The following is a 25,659-nucleotide window of genomic DNA, read 5'->3' on the forward strand; positions in this document are numbered from 1 at the left end:
TTCAGGATGGATTCTGCATGTTAAGACTCCCTAAGTGCCAAAAAAGATCCACCTCATGGGGGGATTTGATTAATTGCCGTCAGGCAGTTTAACAGGCCAAGCAAGTTATTTTTTCTTATCTTGGGCACTCATTAATTCATTTTTATTGGCTTAGTCTTTGCTCCCTGAGAACTAACATCAAAGATAATTGGTGATGGAATAGACATTTTAACAGCCTTTTAATAACTGGACTGATCATCTCACTATAGCATAACTTGTAGTACACCATTCCATAAAGCGTAGGTAAATAAAAACAAAATTCCAATGTTCCACCTTATCTTCACCTGTCAGACATCTGGACCATTAAAGACTGAGAGATGGCAAAATCCAGTCCAATGGTGATACTTGTCATGACTTCCCCTTGCATGCATCAAATTAAACCCGGAGTCAAGTCAAGGAGATCTCCAGGAGTCCAGCAACAATGAAGTTAACAAGCAAGTTAAGCAGCCAATCATATTTTCAGTCAGGAAACCAGGAAGAACATGCACCTTTTTTTGCCTCAATTAGCTCAAACCACTACTAGCCACTCATACTGTTCACCACATTCCATCCCTATCATTCACATAGCATCATTTTCTGCTACTCAGGACTTAGGCTTAACATTCAGGTGCTTCACCTCACCGTCATTTCACACATATTCCAATGATTTCAGACTAAAACACAAAGCAATACAGTCACTGACATTTGACCCTCTCCCTCTCTACAGGACAGGATTACCGGAAGAGCAGAACTAGTGGTGAACAAGGGCACCAGTATTTCTGAGGCCTACAGAAGTGAAGATTCACAACAACATGGAGTTTGCTGAAAACTGAGGATAATTATATTTTCTTGTCTGACGTCCCTTCTCAATACCTCGCTAAATATTTTTAAGACGCAGGTTGATGGGTTTTTGATAAGAGAGGGGATTAAGGGTTATGGGGAGAGGGCGGGAATGTGGAACTGAGCCAAGACAGATCAGCCATGATCTTATTGAATGGCAGGGCAGGCTCGAAGGGCTAGTTGGCCTACTCCTGCTCCTATTTCTTATGTTCTTATGTTCCCAGTAAACCCTCACTCTGCTATGTAGATGATCTGCTCCAAACCACCAATGGTGTGATCATGGATCTGTTGCTCACCACCCTAATCCCCTTATTTCATCCCAAACTTCCCCTCTATTATCTGCTTTCAGTCACCCAAGAACTCCCACTTGCCTTGCCATAGTAGCTTCAAGAGGACGAAAGAGAGCAACACCACAGCACTGACGTCATTTGTTCTTGTAGTTATAGATACCAGCTCAGATATTGGCAATGCATGTGCTTTAGTGGTTAATATAGAGTTGAGATCTGCACGTAGACAGTCCTCAGACACAAGTGGGCTTCAACAAAGGAAGGGACAAATGATGGTTATTGTGCCAGCTTATCAGAGAACAAGGTTACAGATGGGTTCTGCTATAAGGGGCTCAGATGAGGGCTTTGATTGGGTTGCGCCCAGCAGTACACTGACACAGTTATATACTGAGATGCTGGTTGTATTGGCAGACCCAGAAGACAGCTTGAGATCACTTTCAAGGAGCATCAAGAAGGCTGGCTCTAAGTTGGCATACCATTGTCTAAATTACCTTATCTGCAAACTGGGTTCTATTTCAATTTTGGTGCAAATACATAGCAATGCTGTGGACTGAGGCTGAACTGATGCAGAATAATGCATCTGCTCCTGAAAAGGCTTGCCAGGGCTTTCCCATTACAGTGAGTTGTGCAAAGTGGGACCCTACACAAGTTAACTGATGATGGTAAACTACTTGCTCTGAAGGGGCAATCAGATGCTCATGCTAAGGTAACCAGTGGTCATAGATGCTGGATGAGTTGGTGGCAGTAATGCCAATGAATATTTCAGTAATACTCTTTGGAAGCATGCAGAGTTTGAGGTGTTTTTGAGACAAATTCACAAGAAGCTGATCCAACACTTCTCCATCCCTTCCTTCACTGCAATGAAGGAACAAATGGAAGCTCCACTTCAAGACAATATGCACTAAAATCTGTGTGATTACAATGTGTAAGGTTTGGTTTCATATGGAAGTCTTGCCTGAATCGACAAAAACTCTTAATTCAATCGAAATATCACTATCTCCATGTAACACATGAAAGGTTGGTGTTTGAGGTTGTTTATCGCAATTCACAAGATAAATGATGCAATCTTTTCCTGATTTACTCCTGTGGCAAACTCTATTCCCTTGTCATCACGCTGCACAATAATCTGTTTTAAAAATAGTCTCAAAATGATTTGAACTTGAAGCTGCCACCAGTACAGCAAAAATCAATGCAGACCAGTTAAATCATATAAATGTAAGATTATGCACTGTTGTTCTTGGCTTCGCTATTTAACTGTGTACAAAACAGTTCAGCTCAGGAATCACATCACATCTCATCATTATCTTTATTCCAGTGCTGCAGACCTTCCCCTCTTCATCCTTGGATTCAGAGGGCCTCTCTTGAAAGCCCAACTTCTAATATAATTTGTGACCAAGATTTAAATTCATATATGCAGTTGGCGGGATCAACAATCCCAAGGTATGCAGTTTGTGAAAGTCATTTAGATGAAAGTATTGAACCACTAAAATTCAATGCACTTCATCAAAGTTCAAGATTAAATGCTGCAGCTATATTTGTTTTATGTACCTTAATTCACAAAAAAAAGTAAAGTATGTTACATAATCATCTAGTTTTAAAAATAGATTGATTTGAGCTGTAGCTGACATCAGTAAGCTAAAATTCAATGCAGACCAGTTAAGTCAGTTGAATGTTCGATTATGTACTGTTGCTATGATCTTAATTTTTTTATACAAATCTAACCTTTTTCATGCTGCTGTAAAAACTAGAGCAGGATCTCTGATTAATTGGGTAATATATTTCTAAACGTATTCAATGCCCCTGTTATAAGGTTATTAATCATCACTTGACATACAATAAAGCAAAGACATCTTGCAAATGGTACTGAAGACTTGTGCTTCAGAACTAGCAGCATCGCTACACGAGCCTTTTCAGTACAGCTGCAACATTGACACCAAGCAAACAATGCTGAAAATTGCTCACCCACGTCCCGCCCACAGAATGCAGGACAAACCCAATCCAGCCAATTATTGCCCCATCAGAGATTTTCACTAATCAGCTACCATCAAACTATCATCAACGGTACTTTAAAGAAGCATTTACATGGCTCACTGGAACACAGTTTGGGTTCCGGTAGGACTACTTAGTCCTAGACATCATTCCAGATTTGATCCAACATCAACAAATGAGATGAATTCAAGAGGTGAGGTCAGATCAATGCAGCATTTGACTGAGTGCGGCTTAAAGGAGACAGAGAAGAATTGAAGTAAGTGGGAGTCAGGGGTAGAATCTCCATTGGTTGGACTCCTATATGCTTAAAGGAAGCTGGCTGTGATTATTGGTGGCCATTCAACACAGCACCAGGAGATCACTAGAGTAGTTCCTCAGAGTAGTATCACACAAGTACCAGCCAATGACCATGTCCAACAAGAAAACACCAAAACTCTCTATTTGATATCCAATGATATTACCACCGATGAATTCTCCACCACTATTATGGCTATTAACTAGAAACTTGACTGGATCAAACCTTAAAGTACAGTGGCTGCAATCATAGTGAGAGAATCAGAATTCTGCAGTGAGTTAACTCACCTCCTGACTCATCAATGCCTGTCCACCATCTAAAAGGCACAAGTCAGGAGTGAGATGGAATACTTCCCACTTGCCTGGATGAGTGCAGCTCCAATGACACTTGAGTAGCTCAACACTGTCCAGGATAAAACAGTCCACTTGGTTGATGCCCCATCAACAAACATTCACTCTCTCCACAACCAATGCACAATAACAGCCATGTATACCATCTACAGATGCACTGCAGCAAATCGTTAAGGCCCCTTCAAATGGTACCTCCAAACCCCTGATATAATCACACAGAAGAACAATGATAGGGGAACTGGAGAAACATCATTACCTGCAAGTTCCCTTCCAAGTTGTACATCATCCTGACTTGGAATTATATCACTGCTCCTTCATTACTGCTTGAATGCTTGAACAGCACGAGTTCTGGAAGTGACTTCTGCAGAAAGTCAGCTGTGACTGTCCCGAACTCAGAAAATCTCCCAATTTAGGTCAATTTGAAATTGAGCTAGTTAAAATTAAAATTTAAAGTCAATGTGTTTAACTACTCAGAGTACTACCTCTCACTTCAAGACATCTGACTGATGATGCCACCAAGGATCCTGTGCTAATCTCAGGTCAATGGAGGATGGGGTGCTGGGTGACACAGTCAAAGGGTAAATTCCCCAAAATTTGTTATTCCTGATTGAAGGTAGAGGCCAATCAGCACAGCTTCATGACGTCGCTGTCAGAATTCTGTCAGGCACCATCCACAGCCCAGCCACATTTACCTACTATACCAATGGCTTTCCCACTAACATTCAGTGGGGAGTGGAACTATTTATTGCTGATTCTACAATATTCACAACTCATCAGGTAATGATGCAACTCCTGCCTGACTACAGCAGGATCTGAGCAACCTAATGCTTTGGTTCACAAGTGGCAGATGGTGTTCACTTTAACCATGCATCAGGGAATAAAACAATTCAACAAGAAACACCCAAGCACCTCTTCTTGCTTTGAATGACACAGTGATCAAGACCCACTATCAATATCCTAGATATTACCACTGGATAGAAACTCAACTATACTATCCATATCAACACCAAGGCTATAAAGCTAAGAAGTGCTTGGATATTCAGCAACGATTGGCTTATTTTTTGATTGCTCAAAACCACTTCCTCATCCACAAGTCAAAATGTTAATTCACAGGGATGGGTGTAGTTGCAATGACAGTCAAGTAGCTCAACTCCATCTCGTACCACACAGCTGCACAGATGCCACTGGTGTAACATGTCACAGCGTGTGATAGCTCACAAATACACTTCAACAATTCAACAGCCATCTTCCAATAAGAATGACAAGTGAAGTCTGCATGAACTTCCTCACAAAGTATCCCACCCAGACCCTCTTCCCAGCCCTTTCTCCATGACCCCACACATTTATCATGGCTAATCCATCTAACCTACACATCTCGGGACACTGAGGGGCAATTTAGCCTGGCCAGTCTACTGCACCTGCACATCAACAGACTGTGGGAGTAAACGAGAGCAGCCAGAGGAAATCCACACAGACAAGGAGAGAATGTGCAAACTCCACACAGACACCCAAAGCCAAAATTAAACCTGTGTCCCTAGCACTGTGAGACAGCACTGCTAGCCACTGTGCCACCCACAGCTGGAATGTCTCATAAGTATTTGCAAAACATAAACTCAAACATGGACACTCTTTTCAGAATTAAAGAAATAATGGAAAATGTCACAAATTTTGAAGCTGAAAAATTAATAAAGTTAGCAGTATGCTATGTAGGTAGGATTTCTGTTGCCATAGATACTCTTCACAGGACATCAGGCTAAAGTTGGCAATATCATGTTTGCCTAATGCGGCAGATCACACAGGAAGAGGAAGGGAAATGTTGCCACAAACTCAAACAGTTCTCAAAATCTGCCAGATCTATGTGGAATCTCAATGAGAAATTCTTCAAAGAAAACAGTAGAATGATTGAATGAGGGGCTGATGGAATCCTTAAAGAGCATGTTATATTCATTTCCCCTCCCATTACAAAATTTTGTGAACCATATTATTGATATCTGTACAGACTAATAAATCCCCCCCAACACCAATGGAGAAAAAAAAGACAAGATTCAATGTTTTAAAATTTTTACTGTATCAAACTAAAATCAACATAATTCAAACATTAATTAATATGAAAAGGATGTTTTCAAATAAAAAGGTATATTTCACTTTAAATAGTTGATACAATGAAGAAGCCTCAAGAAGCACTTGCATCATTTCCTGCACAAATGTGCCACTGTGTGCAATCTCACAATCTTTCCAACTTGAACTGAAGTTCGTAGGATCTCTCACTTCCTTTCAGTAGATTTGGTCCTCCAATCACTTTCACCAACAGCAGAATTTGATCCAAGGTTCATGGATACAGTTGACACCCAAACAGCACAAACCTGCAGTAGCTCCTTGCTTGGCACACAACAGTCTTGTTGGTAAAGAGGCCCCAGTGGCTCCTTTCTCTGAGCCCTTTGACCATGTCTGGTTGGCTATGGCAAAATGGAAACAGCAGCATTGGTCTTGTCCAATGCACAATCTCTGCTGTCCCTATCCTCTGATTTTTATCAACTGGGACAGCCCCTGGGGAAAATAGTTCAAATAATATTACCAAGTTGAGACAGATCTCAAAACACTGCGGCTTGAAGCTGCTAGCAACAAATGCTGTGGGATGTTTAGTCTGTGGGGTAAATAATGAGGCTATCCAAAGGAAGCTATTAGCAGCAAATTTTAAGGTGGTGCTGGCTGTAGTGCTGGCAGTGTAGAGCCCTGAGATAGGCACAGAGGAGCTTTAGAACATGGAAAATGGTGCAGTTCACCAGTTAGAAAGCTGAGACAGCTGTAGCACCAGAAATGAAGATCAAGGGGGCGATTCTCTCAACCAGCACAGTGAGGCAAGAGACATCAGCGGAGGCAATTTCGCAGGCTTCTCGCTGGGTGTCATGGCCTCCACAAGCCCCCCAGCCTAAGATTGCCAGCGTAATCAGCTCAGTGTCGGAAATCACCATGGAGCTGATTACAATGTGGAAATTGTGATATAAATTTCATTAGCAGGCTTGGGACTGAGTGTCTTCCTCCTCCTTCCCCATCGCCCCCCAACACCAGCGTTTACTTCTGCTCCCACTGACAGGGAACAGGCAACCCTACCCACTGGAATCGCTGCAATACTACTGATGGTTTTAAGTGATGGTGTGTTTTCACCAATTCAACTGTCTTGGTGAATGTCTTGGAGCCAGACCACTTGAGGATGCAAGGCTGCGGCTTACATTGTAGGTCTGGGTCCAACACATGCTCAGAAGGATAAGTTCCTCTTCCCCCTCTTCTTTACTCCATTGGCCTGAACATCGTCACCCAAAAGTTCAATGTATTGTGTCCCATCCTCCACAAAGACATGAAAAACATCTGTCTGTCCAAATAGGGACGGATCTGCAAACAATCTTCTGTTTCTCAACTTGAACTGAATTTTTACATGACTTTGGATTTATGATCTTGGGACTGCTTTTTCTTTTGTAACCAAAGTAACAACTTCTGTTCACCAGTTAGGTAATTAATAATTGTGGAACAGAACGCCTGCTTCCCGATAGGTTCCCCAGATCATGTGGCCCTTACACTGTAGATGGATCCTTAAAGTGACAATTGCCACAGTAAGTCAGCAAAGCAGGGGATATGAACAAAGGTGGATAGGTAGAGTTAGGATACAGCCCAGAATGGTGGAACTAGATTGGTTTTGGGTTGCCAACATTTTATCAGCAATCACAAGTGTGTGCAAAAGTTACTCTGATGCAAAATCTGATTTGAACAATCCAGGACTAAGCTACTTGAAAAGAAATAAACTTTTTTGTTACGTTAGTGTTCAAAAAGACTGCTGTCAAAGCTATTTGTCTTCCATTTGTTATAGACAGAAGAATGCCAAATTTCAAAGGGTACGACACTTCAAGCTATCTGAGAAAAGCAAACTGATTGATTGAATGTGAATATATGTAGCACTGAAAAGATGTAGCTTCTTGAAAGTTGAAGTGAGCCACATTCCGAGCCCAAGTTATAATCTTAAATAGGTTACTAATCTAATTCTTAGCAAACTCTGCATTGTTTAGCAAATGAATCATAGAATCCCTACAGTGCAGTCATTCAGCCCATCAAGCCTGCACTAACAACAATCCCACGCAGGTCTTATTCCCGTAATCTCACGCATTTACCCTACTAATCCCCCAGACACTAAAGGGCAATTTAATATGGCCAATCAACCTAACTTGCACATCTTTGGAGTGTGGGAGGACACTGGAGCACGTTGAAGAACCCTACGCAGACACGGGGGAAATGTGCAAACTCCACACAGACAGTCACCCTGGCATTGTGAGACAGCAGTGCTAACCACTGTACTACTGTGCACTCTGAAAAGTATTGTTAAACTCTTCAATATAACATCTAAAGTTAGACATTATGTTCTGTGTTTTGCAAGCTCAGACAAGTTGAGTAGAGTCATTACTCCATCAATGCAGATAACCTATACTGCATGCTGTTTAATATGATCTGTCAGTGGTTGGGAGTGTGTGACTGGCATTGCACCAGCACTGAAATTCATATACCACATCACTCATTTGTGTAGTAGGCGGAACTTCTCTTTGGCTTGACGGCAGCATCTGTTAGCGAAAAATATCACTTGTGTTTCTCCGCACAAAAGCAGCTTGAAACCATAAGGTTTTCATGCATATCTATGCAGGAAATTCTGGAAGTTGCCATAATGCCTTCACTTTATGCCTGTCACATCTCCCAAAGGTCTTCATACCTCCAAGCAGAATGACCAGATGGCCCTTTAAACATACGGTCTTCCCTTAAAGGTCCTACCTGATGAAACCAATGCAGAGCCTTACCATGGATGCAGATGGAAGATACAACTAGAATCATATGTCCATAAAACACATTCATAGAGCAATCAATCCAGTGGGTTACTGGAAATGTGATTCAGGTGCCTGAACAAATCTAGGGGTTCCCTGTAGCATGAAGCATCACAGGGATCTGGATCTGCTGTGCCTTGTATAACATTACCTTGCAGAGTAAACTGGAACTGCAGGAGAAGAATGGTGATACCCACTCCGCATTCTTAGAGGAAGAGGAACAGGGTAAGGAGGAGCCTGATGTGCACAGGGTGTTCATCTCTTTGCCATAGAACCGCTGGACTCCAAGGATGGTTTCAATAACTTGAGTGTGTAAAGGTACAATAACATTCAACCAACTACACCTCCATTGCCATCAATACGAATCATTCCCAGAGTCAATTATCTCTGCATCTCATTTTTTTACTCATCTTCTATTCTGGCCATACCATTCTCCTAAACACTAATGTCTATTTGGAAGGAGGCAAGTAACAATAGAGATGACTGGACCATGGAGATTTGTAATAAAGTGCTAAATTCACTGAAGCATTGGTATGCATAATGAGATTGAAATCATCAGTGGCGCAGCCAGAAGTATTTCCTCCCCCTTTTCTGACTCTGTATGGTGATAACCCGTTGCTGCAGCAGAACTACAGGTTACATGTCCCTTTATTCTGACAGCTAAGGTGCCTGTAAACTAGAAATTTGGAGCAAAAGTCCTTGTACTGTTGTAAACTAAAAGTTAGCTCATGTGAGGAAGCTGGTAAGTGGAACTCCTTTGTTTTTTTTCTGCGCACAGAAAAATGTGGAAGCGGCATAATGGGTCACATTCACAGAAAATGTTTTGCTAGTATAACTGACAACTGAAATACCAGACCTGGAGCATTAGTAAAATTATGCTTTTCCTCACTGAGACAGCAAATATCATTCATAACACTCAGCCACATTGAAATATCCATTATTTTGTGACTACAGTTCAATGGTCTGTGGTCCCTACTCTGTACTAAGATCCTCCAGTCACTGCTATGTTCTGTCAAAATACTGCTTCCAGAGATTTTGTTTATGCTTACAAGTCGCTACAAACTCCCACCACAATCTTGCAAAAATTGTCAGTTTGTACGTAGTGAGATGCGGCAATCCACCTACAAATTGGAGCAAGGCAGAGGTTGGCGCAGGGATGCTGGGGGTTTGATGATCATAGAAATGCATCAGAGGTGATTACAGCACGGAAGGATTCAGCCCTGTCGTGTCCATCCCAGATTTCAGAAGAGTTACTCAGCTCTTCCTATTCCCCTGGCTTTTTCCTGCAGCCTTGCAATTCTTGTCTCTTTAGATTATTTTCCAATTCCTTTTCAAAAGACATGATTGAATCTGCTGCCACCTAACTTTCAGGTAGTGCATGCCAGATCCTAACCCCTGTGCGAAAGGTTTCTCCTCAAATCTTCTCAGGTTATTAATTATCTTAAACATTTGTCCTTTGGTTCTTGACCATTCTGCCAATGGAAGCAGTTTCTCCCTAACTTCTTTGTTCAGACGCCTAATGATTTTGAACATCTTTATCAAATCTCCTCTTTATCTTCCCTTCTCCAAGGAGAACTGTACCAACTTCTCAAATCTATTAAAGTAACTGACTTCCCTCATACCTGGGACCAATCTTGTAAATCTTTTCTGCATGCTCTCTCAAATCTGTAAAAGTGCAATGTACAGAATTGGACACAGTACTCCAGTTGAGGCAGAAACAATGTTTTTTTTTAAAAGTTCACCACAAACTCATTGTTTTTGTACCCCACTTATAAAACCAAGATCCCATGTGCTTTGTCAACAACTTTTTCAACCTGAACTGCCATCTCCACTCATTTGTGTACATATACCCACCCAGCATCCAGGTCCCTCTGCTCCTGCAGCTCTTTTAGAATTGTATCCTTTATTTTATCTTGCCTCTCCTCATTCTTTCAAGATGTGTGAGTTAGATTGATTGGCCATGCTAAATTGTACCTAGTGTCAGGGGGAATAGCAAGGTAAATATGCAGGGTTAGGAGTATAGAGCCTGGGTGGGATAATAGTCGGTGCAGGCTTGATGGGCTGAATGGCCTCCTTCTGTATGGTAAGGATTCTATGATTCTCCCTGCCAAAATTTCTCAGTTCACATTTCTCTGCACTAAATTTAATTTGCCATGTGTCTGCCCAGTTCAGCAGCATGTCTCTATCTTCCTAAACTATTAATGTTCAACATTTCTTCAGAGAGCTCACTACAACTGAATTCCAGATGCCCTGCAGTGATTTTACCCCTTTGGATTCACCAATGTTTACATGAAAATATGATACCATATGTGCAAACAGCATATTTTACGGAAAAACCTTAAATCTGAATTATCAAGCAGCCATTTGAGTCACAATTGTACAATTTTCCTAAAGCTGCTTGTGTTCCATGTTAAAGACATACTATAATTTCTGTGAGATAAACCATGCAAAAGTGTTTTTTTTTTCAGATTAAGAGAGGCATTTTTCTATTTTTAGTTGCAAAACAGGAAATTAGCAAGTGTATAGCATCCCAGAAATCTGAAACTTGACAGGACATGATTGAAGAAGTTCAAGAATTGAAGAAATCACAAAAAATAGTCACTCATTTCCCATGCCCCACTGCCTGCTCTGACAACTCTTTAACCCGATATCACTGGTTCCTTTTGGGGTGATTTTAATTGGGTAGAAACATGGTGGGGAGTGGGTGAACTTGTTATAGAAGTTAAGTTCTATAGAAGAGTTCTAGGTATCCAGTTCAGCAACAATCTGTCCTGGTCCTTCCATGCTGATGCTACAGATAAGAAAGCCCACCAATGCCTCTACTTTCTCAAGAGACTATGGAAATTTGACACTCACCAATCTTTACAGATGCACCACAGAAAGCATCCTTTCTGGATGTATCACAGCTTGGTATGGCTCCTGCTCTGACCAAGACTGCAAGAAACTACAAAGGGTTGTGAATGAAGCCCAGCCCATCACACAAACAAGCCTCCAATCCATTGACTCTGTCTACACTTCTGAATGCCCCAGAAAAGCAACTAGCATAATCAAGGACCCCATGCACCCTGGATATACTCTCTTCCATCGAGAAAAAAAATACAGAAGTCTGAGATCACGTACCAACCGACCAAAAAACAGCATCTTTCCTGCTACCACCAAATTTTTGAATGGACCTACCTTATATTAAGTTGAACTTTCTCTACTCCCTAGCTATGACTATAACACTATACTCTGCACCCTCTCATTTTCTTCTTTATGAATGGTATGCTTCATCTGTATAGCATGCAAGAAACAATATTTTCATTGTATACTAATACATGTGACAATAACAAAACATTGTTTCTCTCGCCACAGGTACTGTAAGATCTGCTGAGCTTGATTAGCAATTTCTGTTTTTATTGAAAATGTTAAAATGAGCAATCCAACCCCTTCTGGTTTGAATTGAAGCAATTTACTTAACATTTAATTTTTAAACCTGTAGGCTTGTTTCCCGAGCCTCAGGTCAAAGGACAGCTGAAGAGGGATATGATGAGCTGAAGCCATTAGCAAAGTGCATTTACAACACAGTTTGCCAGTCAGAGATGTAGGCTCTCCCCTCTCCACAACTCAATCTGCTAAGTATAACCTTATACACTATCAGATCCCCTCTCAACTAAGCACTATCAGGTAAATCCATTCCCCTCATCCTAGGATCATTGACTATCCTCCACAGCGTGATATCTGACTCACCCCACAATACAATCTGATTCAACCTTCAACCCTGCAATCTCCAACATTCCTTCTGCAGCCTTGCAAAATCCAACTCTCCCTTGTCCCCCAGCACCATCTGTACTGTCCTACAACCCTGCTATATTCAATTCTCTCCCTGCCTAAGCTTCTGATATCCAACCCTCCCCCCCCCGACATCAAGCCTTTGCTTTCTAACTCTCTCCCCGTTCAATGGTGATATCTCTCTTTGCTCAGCCATGTGATAATGAATTCTCTCCCGCCGACCCTGCAAAACCCAATTCTCTCCTGCCGACCCCGCAAAACCCAATTCTCTCCCACCGACCCCACAAAACCCAACTCTCTCCCACCGACCCCGCAAAACCCAACTCTCTCCCACCGACCCCACAAAACCCAACTCTCTCCCACCGACCCCGCAAAACCCAACTCTCTCCCGCCGACCCCGCAAAACCCAACTCTCTCCCGCCGACCCCGCAAAACCCAACTCTCTCCCGCCGACCCCACAAAACCCAATTCTCTCCCGCCGACCCCACAAAACCCAACTCTCTCCCACCGACCCCGCAAAACCCAACTCTCTCCCACCGACCCCACAAAACCCAACTCTCTCCCACCGACCCCGCAAAACCCAATTCTCTCCCGCCGACCCCGCAAAACCCAACTCTCTCCCGCCGACCCCGCAAAACCCAACTCTCTCCCGCCGACCCCGCAAAACCCAATTCTCTCCCGCCGACCCCGCAAAACCCAATTCTCTCCCGCCGACCCCGCAAAACCCAACTCTCTCCCACCGACCCCACAAAACCCAACTCTCTCCCGCCGACCCCGCAAAACCCAATTCTCTCCCGCCGATCCCGCAAAACCCAATTCTCTCCCGCCGACCCCACAAAACCCAACTCTCTCCCACCGACCCCGCAAAACCCAACTCTCTCCCACCGACCCCACAAAACCCAACTCTCTCCCACCGACCCCGCAAAACCCAATTCTCTCCCGCCGACCCCGCAAAACCCAACTCTCTCCCGCCGACCCCGCAAAACCCAACTCTCTCCCGCCGACCCCGCAAAACCCAATTCTCTCCCGCCGACCCCGCAAAACCCAATTCTCTCCCGCCGACCCCGCAAAACCCAACTCTCTCCCACCGACCCCACAAAACCCAACTCTCTCCCGCCGACCCCGCAAAACCCAATTCTCTCCCGCCGACCCCGCAAAACCCAATTCTCTCCCGCCGACCCCGCAAAACCCAATTCTTTCCCTCCGACCCCGCAAAACCCAATTCTTTCCCTCCGACCCCGCAAAACCCAATTCTCTCCTGCCGACCCCACAAAACACAACTCTCTCCTGACAACCCTGCAATATCCAACTCTCGCCCCACCCCCGACCCTGCAACATCCAACCCTTTCCCACCAACCCTGCAATATCCAACTCTCTTTTCCCACCCTGCAATATCCAACCCTCTCCCAACAATCCTGCAATTTCCAACTCTCCCCAGTGCAGCTCTGAAATATCCTAATCTCTTTGTTGAGCCTGGAGATATCCGACTCTCACTGCCAATATTTCTTCAACTATATTAAAGCGAAGTGGGCTTTGCTGGCTGGACCAGCATATATTGCCTATCCCTAAGTCCCCATGAGAAGGTGGTGGTGAGCTTCCTTCTGCAGTTCCTGTGATGTAGCTACACCCACAGTGCTGTTAGGAAGAAATTTCCTGGATTTTGATCCATCGACAAGTGATGGAATAGTGGTAAATTTTCAATTCAAGATGCTGGATGGTTTGAAGAGGAACTTGCAGGTAATGGTGTCTCCACATGTGTCTGATTCTCTCAGTCCAGTCCTGAAATATCCGACTCTCTCCCTTCAGCCCATATCAGAGTTTTCTCCTTCCACCCTGTGATATTTGACTGTGTGGGGAGAGGGTGCTACAGTGGCTGTGGCTGGACTAGTAATTCAGGCACCCAGGCTGATACTCTGGGTACAGAGTATTCAAATTTCACCACAGCAGTGTGGAATCCCAATTCAGTTAATAATCTGGAAGATAAAAGCTGGTTTCAGTCATAATGACTAAGAAACTATGTTAAATTGTCATTAAAAACCTATCTGGTTCACTAACACCCTTTGGGGAAGGATATTGGTCATCCTTCCTCTGTCTTGCATGTGACTCCAGATGCACAATGCAGTTGAATCTTAGATGCCGTATGAAAATGACCTTGAAATACACTCAGTTGAAGGGCAATTAGGGATGGGCAACAAATGCTGGTCTTGCCATTGACCCTCATGTCCCATGAAATAATTTTTTAAAACTCTGTTCCAGCACCCTGCAATTCCAAAGTCTCTTCCTCCATCTCTCCCTTCCAATTTCCAACTCTCTCTTTCAGAATCTTGCAATATGCATTCCAACCCTGTGATATCTGACGCTGATGTCGAAATGCCGGCGTTGGATTGGGGTAAACACAGCAAGAAGTCTCACAACACCAGGTTAAAGTCCAACAGGTTTATTTGGTAGCAAAAGCTAGACTTTAACCTGGTGTTGTGAGACTTCTTACTATATCTGACTCTGCCAGCCATTTTGCAACATCCAATGTTCATCCCTTCCACCTTTTGATATTTGACTTTTTGCCCCCATACCCTGTATATTCAGCTCTTCCCAACCTCCGTGCAATACCTGATTCTCTCCCTCGAAAACCTGCCCTCCTGACAGCCTCCCTCCCCTGCTCCGACCCCTACCCTGCTCCCTCTCCCACCCAGCAAATTATTCCCTTTCTTCTTGTAGATACTATCAGGACACTCATCTGAATTTCTGTACAGAAGGAACTGAATTCCAGATGATAACGCTGGGAAGAATTGTTGAAAGCCAAGTGAACCAATGTATGAGGTTAATGTGTGGTTGGACATTTTACAGATATATGCGCACTCAAGTTTGTGGGGAACATAATATTAAATACATTTTTATTGGTATTTTATTTCAAACTATGGTCTTATGAGATGGGAGGCTGCTACCAATTGGTAGTTTTTTTTTGGATGTGGATGATAGTGGCAAGCCAATATACTTTGCCCATCTCAAATTTCCCTGAGCGTATTAAGAATTGACCACAAAGTGTGGGACTGGAGCCACATGCAATCCAGAATAGGTTGTCTTTTATGAAGGACAACAATAAGCTGAATGTATTTTTTTTACAATAAACTGGCAGGTTCCATGGTCATATTATAGTTTTAGTCCACAAATGATCAGATTTATTGGGTTCATTTCCACAACTTGCCTTTATGGAACTTGAACTCCCAACCTCTCGGTTACCAATCCATTACAATAACCACTCGATTGATGCATCCATTCAACAGTCAACCCATTATTTTCAAATTTTCTTCAGGTGTGAAAAACCATTTGAAATGTATGCGCATTTTAATCTTATGTTTCAATATAAAAGCAATTACCTTCGCAATTATAATAATTATCCAAAATATCTCCCATTACCTACAATGTTGATGTGTCTCTAATGACAGCCCTTTCCAGACTGAAACTCGCATGGGTGATAAGGAAACAGACCTTCTAACAAAAATTACATTATTACAGCATTGGTGCGATAGAGAAATTACATCTTAATGAATGTCAAAAATACTCACTGTCCTCTCCTGAATATCCTGTTACTATCTTTGGTTCAGGGCCTGGTCCAATGTCATTTAATGCTTGCACCTTGATATCATAAGGTACAAATGTGGAGGTGTTCGTTACAAAATAGTGATGCTTCGTGACTATTTGCTCATTCCAAGTTGCGTTAGCCCCTTGTCGTCTCCAGCTAACTTTATATTTCAGTCCAGGTCCATTCCAGTCAATGGGTTTCAGTGGCTGCAAAATAGGTACAGAGAAAATGTTAGTAGTCCGCGAATCAATTATGAAAATGTCACACCGATACAACTATGACCCAATTCAGAGTAACACAACAGCAAAATATTGTGGATGATGGAAATCTGAAATAAAAAAAAGTAGGAAATGTTGGAAATACTCAACAGGACTGGCAGCAACGGAGTCTACAAAATTCAAGACAGAGTATTTTATTAGCAATGCAGAACATGCACTGGAAACAAAAAAAAACATGGACGTATTGTTAGGAATAACAGCATTCTGGAAAATTTACAAACATTCTGGGTTATTAAAGGGTTAACATGAAGATCCTGGAAATAGACAAATGGTTCAAACATGAGAACTCAGATATTTCGAATTAAGACTTATGCCAGCTTCAACAGTGTAAGACTGCAAACCAAAAGACAGATGAAAGTACTATGATCCTAAAACTGATAAAATTAATAAGCCAGAAAAGCTCTTGAAAAACTATTGATACGATAACTTATCTTCTTTATCATGATATAAGTTCTTGACAGAGGAACGAAGTGTGATACTTAATTGAAAATCTGTTACTTGTTAAACTATTCCAGCATTGTAACAATTCCATGATTTTAATTACAAGTTGTGATAACTGTCCAGCTGAATTATGCCAGGGAGAAAAATCCATGTGATTTAATTATCATCTTGGTTGATCACCAAAAGTTCATTTATTTAGAGTGGCACTTCCTTTCTGATGATTAAAATACTTAAGAAAATTTTGCTTATCCCAGTGGCCTGTTTCTAAAAGGCCTCTAAAAGCCAAAAGTTAAAAGAATGGAAGTGAACGGTTAAGAGACATTATTATATTCAATTTAACAGGAATAAAACCCACAGAGAAAAATTTGGCAATGAAAAGGAAAATAATAGGCAAGCAAGATCTGTTGATCTAGAATGAGGAGGTGGTCACAAAAGAAAAGACAACATAAGTGGATGACTGGCCACAGACATCCTTGAAGCTGCTGCACCAACATTATAAAGGAAAACAGACCGCCCAATGCTATAGCAGGCAATTAGAACAATGAATGAAGTTAAATATCTGATCATGTTTCAGATATACAGTCTCGATACTGGAAACATGTTAGGAGGTTTAAATACAAACTATAAGCTCATTCATAATGCAATTCCAGATATTGTAATAACTGTGATAAGGTTAGAAAACAGAACATAGCTATTGCTGAGACTTTGCAATATGTGTAAACTATAGTCAACTATGCTGATCTGTGTTCCATCAAATTAATAGCACATGGCCAATTACTTGATATAATCCTCAATTCTTAATCTTGTTATGGCATTATCATAGATGGTGTTAAATAAAGTAGCTTTAGTTAATACATTCATCTTTGATGAATCCATCAAGTGGAAGTTAATTACACTTTGTTCATTGTTGTGCTATTATTCTAGCATGAGTGGTTTAGCTTTTTGGCAACTTTTTAGTTTAATTTACATCAGTTATGTGTGGGCAGCCATTAATGAGCTAATTGTGGCAGTTTTAAACCATTAAAGGGGCTGGTGAGTTCAGTTGGTTGTACAGCTAGCATGCAGATCAGATTAGCACCAACAGCACGGGTGCAATTCCTGTTTCAGTTCAGGTAGACTTGGGAGCTGCCTCCCTGCCCTGCCCCATGACTGGAAAGCAATGGCAACCCATCACTGATAAATGAAAAATGCCAAGAATATGGCTCAGAGTGAATAATCAGCAGATAATGAGCTAAGGACCTATCTTGAGGCAAAGCACAGGTGAATGAATGATTAAGCAGATAGCAATTCAATATTTCTATGTATGTATATTGAAAAACAGGTGATATTCTATGAATAAAAAGTATGAATTATCCTTTGGTATTTCTGAAGCTATGAACTTAATGCCCCCCCTGTTGGTGAAGATGTGGGCCAGAATCTTATCACTGCTCACGCCACTGGGATTTTCCCATCCCACTGCAGGGAACAGAGAATTGGCTGGTTGCCAAATGCTCCAACATTATTACAGCAGGAATGTGGTGTGAATGATAGGTAAGCTCGCACCTGTGGCATTTTATTTCCTAATGCCCATCAATATGAAACACCACAGAACAGCAAGCTGCTATTATCCATCAGAATCCTCATTATTTGATTTTGATTTGATTTATTAGTGTCACATGTATCAGTATACAGTGAAAAGTATTGTTTCTTGCGCGCTATACAGACAAAGCATTCCATATACAGAGAAGGAAAGGAGAGAGTGCAGAATGTAGTGTTACAATCATAGCTAAGGTGTAGCAAAGAATCAACTTAATATAAAGTAGGTCCATTCAAAAATCTGTTGGCAGAAGAGAAGAAGATGCTCTTGAGTCGGTTGGTATGTGTCCTTGGGCTTTTGTATCTTTTTCCTGATGAAAGAAGATAGAAGAATGTCTGGGATGCGTGGGGTCTTTAATTATGCTGGCTGCTTTTCTGCAGCAGCGGGAAGTGAAGGCAATGTCAGTGGGTGGGAGGCTGGTTTGAGTGATGGATTGGGCTTCATTCACAACCTTTTGTAGTTTCTTGCAGTCTTGGGCAGAGCAGCAGCGATACCAAGCTGTGATACAACCAGAAAGAATGCTTTCCATGGTGCATCTGTAAAAGTTGATGAGTGTCATAGAATACATGCTGAACTTCCTTAACATCCTGAGAAAGTATTTATTAGCTATAGCGTTATCCCTAGGGGGCACAGGTTTAAGGTGCAAGGAGCAATGTTTAAAGAAGATGTACGAGGCAAATTTTTTAGAGGATGGCGAGGGCCTGGAGCTTGTTGCTGGGGGAGATAGTGGAAGCAGGTACAGTAGTGACTTTTAAGGGACATCTTGACAAATACATGAATAGGATGGGAATAGAGGGATATGGTCCCTGGAAGGATGGGGAGGTTTAGTCAAGTTGAATAGTATGGTCGGTGCAGGCTTGGAGGGCTGAAGGGTCTGTTCCTGTGTTTTAATTTTCTTTGTTCTTTGTATTGGAGTAACCAACATTTTAATATAGTTCATTTTTTCTGTTTAATAAATCCTTTATTCTTTGTGTTAAAAGTTTACAAGGAGATCTCCGTGTTCAGTTACTTACTGCCACAGTTTAAAAAAGAATGTTAGGATCTACTAAGCCAGGTTTGGGATCTGGGATCTGACTTGTTCAGTACTATCAGTTGGGATTGTAACACTTCCTTATGCATGACTGGTGGGGTGCAGATATTGGGCATCATTAATGTGGAACGTCAGAGACTGATAGCTAATGTGGGGATTAGCCTTCGGACAGTGGGTCTTTATGATGAAAATATTTGTTTAAACACACATTATTCAAAACATTTCATTTCTTTGTATGCCTTCATTTTTTTGGGAGTTGGATGACGATGAGGGAAATGGAAATCTGACATTTAAAGAAAGTTACCACACACAGTGAACAGTGAGAACCTTTGAGAATATATTCTGAAATCCACGCGCTGTTAGTTTTGCCCTCCTTACTCTGACATTTGGTTCAAATGTTCAATTTCCCCTTCCTCCTTACCCTGCTGTTGCTCTTATACTTTGGGGCTTCAAAACTTTCTTCTCTCGGATTATCAGCTTCAAGTTCCAAAAGTAGCAAAGTAATGTCATGTAGCACACCACATGCAGAAATTATCTGGCTGGGTTGTACCGCAGTGTATTATTCAGGCAACTATTGAGTAGCTTCAGGATGCTTATCATTTGCACCACAAGACTGCATTTTTATCGACCTATTATCCTCACGTTGCTGTCGAAACTACAGGAGAGTTACCAGTGTTTAAATTAGCAGAAGGATAAAGAGCCAGAGGACAGTGATTTAAGGCAAAGGGCCCAATTTTACCATTGCATTGCACCCAGTCACGTGGTAAAGTCAAGCGTAAGGCGATTAGCATGATCTGCGTCCACATCCGTGCAGATGCCCGCTTTACCAAGGCCCACGATCTGAACCAGACCCAAAAGGGGTGCAATGGCAATATGAATGCATTTGCATGCATTTAAATTGAATTAATGGGCTGCCCATCCAACTTTACCAGAGTCAATGACAGACGTCACACTTTCTTGCAGACAAGGTGACTAACAATCCGAGGCAACAGCAGCTAACCAGATGGGGAAAGATATTCCTGCATATCCTGAGTCCTATGAAGTAGACAGTGCCGACCATTATTGGGACACCCACTGCTGAGCTTGTGACTAATTGATGATGGTAAACATCATACCTAATGCTCCTTTTCCCGCATCCTCTCTTTCTTTCATTCCACACTAATTTTCTGATTTACAAGCTGAAGATCGAGTATAAATACAGTTCTTATTCACTTATCTGCCACGGTCATCACCTCTCTTCACCAGCAGACATACATGCATCACAGTCAGCCTTGCTCCTTTCAGATAGCTAAGAAATGTAACATAACCTAGTAGTGAAGGAACAGCAAGAAGACAATGATGCTGAAGCAGCACTGTTTCTTGACTTCATTCATGGAGCCATCATCTCAGATATTAAGTGTGCATAATTGACGACAGCATGGAAGTAGGATCTGCCTATGGTGAGGGAGCTGGGCATTATTAGTCTGTAGCAAGGACAGGGGCACAGATGGTGCATGTACCAGTTTGCCAGATGACCAGGTGAATACTGTAAGGATCTGGCACAGTGGTGAAAGATAAGACATGACCCACACCGAGGGGTCAATGTGGTATTAGATAGAGCCACATGCAGAGCCAAATGTGGAGACAACTTCTAGCTTATACCAGATATCTTTATAAATAGTTCCGGTAATTAGTGAACATTTACAGTCGTCCTACTTCAGAAGACAAAGACGTCATTAAAACCTACAGAAATGTAACTAACTCCCACAACAAACACTTCCTTTGAGTAGCCTACAGAAGGAAACTAGAAGGGTTGCTACAATGAAATAGCTGGTGTACTGGGAACCTGGCTAGAAGCTTGTGGTCTATGGCATAACGAGTCCACCCACTTGGCTGGCTCAGAGAGTTTGAGTCCATTTTTTCCAGGATTGAAGTGATAGCCAACTCATTGACACACTTGTGACTCCAAGCATGATGCAATATTTGATGGCCAGTGTTACAGTTTCCAGTGCAGTACAAGCAGTAGACACAGTAGGTGTTGCAACGGAAGGTCAGATTGGTGCAATGGTTCTGGATTTTAATGCTGGAAGAGTTTTTAGGGTGTTAACATATTGCCTGGTTGCTGAGGTGCCACCCAGGGGAGAGTGGTAAGTCCGTGGCCCTCTTTCAAGACAGCAATTGTTTTCTCATTACTGTAACTCCTGCCAATGCCTTTCCATTGGGGTCTTATTTGGCCAGCCCAGACTGCAGCTACCCATAGCGAGATGTAGTAGTTCAATTTTGAGCCCTCTACAACTAGAGATGCTTGAGATCATCCTTGGAGACCATCTGCAGTCTCTCCCACTGAAAGTCAGCAGCCTCCCGCCAGCCATGCCTCAACTATTGGGATAGCAGTGCACAGGAGCCACTCAAGTGGCATGAGTTCACATTTGGAATATTTACTTTGTGTTGACATTAATGCTTGCATTGTGACCAAGCAGATGCTGTGATAGTGTCAGAGGAAAGGTAGAGTGTGAAGTTGTTGGTGAATGGGGAATTTGGTTTGCAATTACAGGAACCTCACTAAAATGATCTTTTCACAGCCAACCCTGCTTTGTCCGTTGCTTGCTTCCTTCCTTTTTCCTCCTGCTCCTATGCATTACTGTATAGCTAGTGAAATGGGCTGTCTCCTCATGATACTGAGGTAACAGGCGAGAACAAATCTTGGCATCCATTGTCACCTTGTACTATGGGGAAGCCTGCAATCTTAATAAAGGCACATGCTCAATCTGGGTTCTGTTCTCTGACAGGAGCAAGTTAAATTTAGTTTGTTTTCATTTGAGCACAGAGCCTCAAAGACATTGAGTATGAAATGCTGGACAGCAAACTGGGAGATCTTGCAAATATCTGCAACTCCAGTCTTAAAGGAGTCAGACACATAGATGTTGATCATCACAGTCGCCTTCACAGTCACTGCTAATATAATCCTTACCCTGCTTTGCATTTGGAGTTGTGATTACACCAGGTAGCAATTTTCAGAGAGGACATTCTTGCAGCAAAGCTGTTGTCTCACTCATTGTTCCTCACTGAGGGTTTGGGTAAGAGAATTGGTCACCCTGGGCAAATACAGCCTCTTGCTGAGTGCCATTCTACTCCTCCTCCCTCTTCCAGTGGCTTGTCCTGCTCTGTGCTCTATCTGCTCATTCTCCAAGTCATGTTGTATTCCAAGAATGTCTACTTTTGTACCCATGTATGAGAGCAACTGCTTTGTATAGAAATCTTCAGCACCTGCGAACAACTCCCTGTTAACCTTTGCCAATTTATAAAATGATACAAAACATCAAACACTTGTAAAATTGTAGCAACAGCCAAAAGAACCCACAGGCCACAATCAGTAAAGATAAACAACAACACCTCTTCCATGATCATCCTCAACACCAGGGCCCCACAAGGCTGTGTTCTCAGCTCCCTACTATAACCTTATACCTATGACTGTGTGGTCACATTCCCCTCCAACTCAATTTTCAATTTTGCTGACAACACCACCATCTCCAACAATGATGTGACAGAGTACAGGAAAGAGAGAGAGAATCTGGTGAAATGGTGCAACAACAAAAATCTCTCTCAATGTCAGCAAAACAAAGGAGATTATCATCGACTTAAGGAAGCGTAGTGGAGAACATGCCTCTGTCTATGTTAACAGAGACACAGTGAAAATGGTTGAAAAATTAAAGTTTTGAGGTGTCCAGATCACCACCACTCTGTCCTGGCCTCCCATGCCGACACTTTAGTTAAGAAAGCCCACCAATGCCTCTACTTTCTCAGAAGACTAAGGAAATTTGGGATGTCAGCTATGACTCTTTCAAATTTTTGCAGAAGTACCATAGAAAGCATTTCTTTCTGGTTGTATCACTACTTGGTACGGCTGCTGCTTTGCCCAAGACCACAAGAAACTACAAAAAATCATGAATGTAACACAATCCATCATGCAAGCAAGCCTCCCATCGATGGATTCTTGTCTACCCTTCCCATTGCCTCAGCAAAGCAACCAGTACAATTAAGGACCCCACGCACTCCAGACATTCCCTCTTCCACCTTCTTCTGTTGAGAGAAAGATATCAAAGTCTGAGGTCACGTACCAACCAAATCAAAAACAGCTTCTTCCCTGCTGCCATCAGATTTTTGGATGGGTCTACCTTGCATGAAGTTGATCTTTCTCTGTATCCTAGCTACGACTGTAACACTACATTCTGCACTCTCTCATTTCTTTCTTTATGAACAGTATGTTTTATCTGTATAGAGTACAAGAAACAATACTTTTCACTGTATACTAATACTGTGACAATAATAAATCAAATCAGAGAAATCAACTAGCAAATAACCTGTAAATAGTTGATTACCATTTTTCATAATGCTGATTGGGAGTTGGGGAGGGGGTGGCTGTGTGAGTGGGACAGTCTATCCTGCTCCTGAATACATGCTCACTTGTGCAAGGTTAAGAGAAGGCATATTTGGAATGCTGAGCACCAAAATGGCACTGTTGTCATTAAATTGGCGCTGTATACCAATTGATAATCTGTATATTTGCAGTGGCTGTTCACTGTATGCAGGTTACATTCTGATCAATATGGCCCAAAAATGTGTACATGCTCGGAGAATACCACATCTCACATTCAAAGGCATTAACATGACTCAATCCTCCACTTTAAACTTCCTGGGGGTTACTACTGACAGGAAACTTAACAGGACTAGTGAATGCTATGGCTACAAGAACAAGTCAGAGACTGCAAATTCTGCAGAGCCTAACTCACCTCCTGACACCCCAAAGCCTGTCCACAAGGCACAAATCAGGATGAAATACTATCCACTTGCCTGGATGAATGCACCTTCAACAGCAGTCAAGCAGTTTGACACCATCCAAGACAAAGTTGTCCACTGAAGTTTAGGTTAAATCACGGCCCAACAAGCAGTCGTCCCCTTCTATCCCATTTACCTGGAAGAAATATCTCTGGGACCAATCCTCTGCACTCGCATCATAATTTTGCAGTTTCACAAACAGCGGCATTTTTAATATCTTCCCGTCACTATCTTAGCAGATTTACTGAAAGGCAAGGCTGTTTGAAATTTTACTTGTTCCTCATTGCCAATGTAATGACTCAGGAAGTCGAGCTGGCATGGAACATAATTTGTTACAGAATGCAAAGTAAAACCACTACAATAGTGTAAACAGGTCAGTCCCTGCCTGGGACAACAGATCAGCAGGCCCAGTCCTAAATGTATGAGTATGAGTTCCAACAGGGCAGGCCATTGCCTGTTATCAGTGGAATTCATACCCAACGAGCATAGGACGATCAATCAGTGATTCTCCCATGGAGTTTGCAGAAGAGTTCCTTTGACAGTAGACCGTCGCGTAGAGTAGACTGGGGCTATACTCATTGGGATTCAGAACAATGAGGGGAGATCTTATAGAAACATATGTGATTATGAAGGGAATAAATAAGATAGAAGCAGGGAAGTTGTTTCAACTGGTGGATGAAACTAGAACTAGGGGGCATGGCCTCAAAATAAGGGGGAAGCAAATTTAGGACTGAGTTAAGGAGGAACTTCTTCACTCAAAGGGTTGTGAATCTGTGGAATTCCCTGCCCAGTGAAGCAATTGAGGATATCTCTTTGAATGTTTTTAAGGCAAGGATAGATAAAATTTTGAACAGTAAAGTAATTAAGGGTTATGGTGAGCAGGCGGGAAGTGGAGTTGAGTTCACAAAAAGATCAGCCATGATCTTATTGTATGGCGGAGCAGGCTTGAGAGGCTAGATGGTCGACTACTAGTCCTAGTTCTTATGACAGCATCTTACAAATCCACAACCACTACCACCTCAAAGGGCAAGAATAGTAGATACATGGGAACAACATTACTGGCAAGTTCCTTCGCTGTCGTTGGATGTAATCTTGGAATTCCCATCCTAACAGCACTGTGGGTGTACCTATGTCACATGGACGGCAGAAGTTCAAGAAGTCAGCTCAGCACCACTCTCTCAAAGGCAAGTAGACAATAATGCTGGCCTAGCCAGTGACACCCACATCCTCTGACAGAATTTTTAAAAATAGAACTTTGCCTCTCTCTTCACCAGAGACAAAAATGTTGCCAAACTAATAGTAAAGAAGGAGGTTGTATCATTATTGGATAGAACTAAAGTGGACAAAGATGAGGGCCAAATTCTTCAGATGTTCATGGCAGTGTGGGGTGGAATCAATGGAAAATTCCATCAACAGCGGTGGGACCAGAAAATCCTACTGCCAATGAGTGACGCACAGCCTTCCGCAGCTGAGAAACATACAGCTGAGAGGCCAGAGAATACCACTCGAGATATTAGAAATGTTAGCAGT

At 42.3% G+C, this 25,659-nt stretch overlaps 1 protein-coding gene across 8 annotated transcripts in view; it reads right to left on the bottom strand.

Annotated features, from left to right (window-relative positions):
• The window catches only part of chl1b (cell adhesion molecule L1-like b), a 742,190-nt gene that overhangs the window by 168,125 nt on the left and 548,406 nt on the right, over window positions 1-25,659 (bottom strand). For all 8 annotated transcript variants that reach the window (XM_080183774.1, XM_080183743.1, XM_080183751.1 and 5 more), the window contains one exon: window positions 15,973-16,195. In XM_080183774.1, coding sequence (XP_080039900.1) covers window positions 15,973-16,195 — 223 coding nt within the window. The remainder of the gene's footprint in view (window positions 1-15,972; window positions 16,196-25,659) is intronic.

The sequence above is a fragment of the Carcharhinus amblyrhynchos genome, chromosome 3 (genome assembly GCF_965287045.1).
Source record: "Carcharhinus amblyrhynchos chromosome 3, sCarAmb.v2.hapA, whole genome shotgun sequence".
NCBI classification, from domain to species: Eukaryota; Metazoa; Chordata; class Chondrichthyes; order Carcharhiniformes; family Carcharhinidae; genus Carcharhinus; species Carcharhinus amblyrhynchos.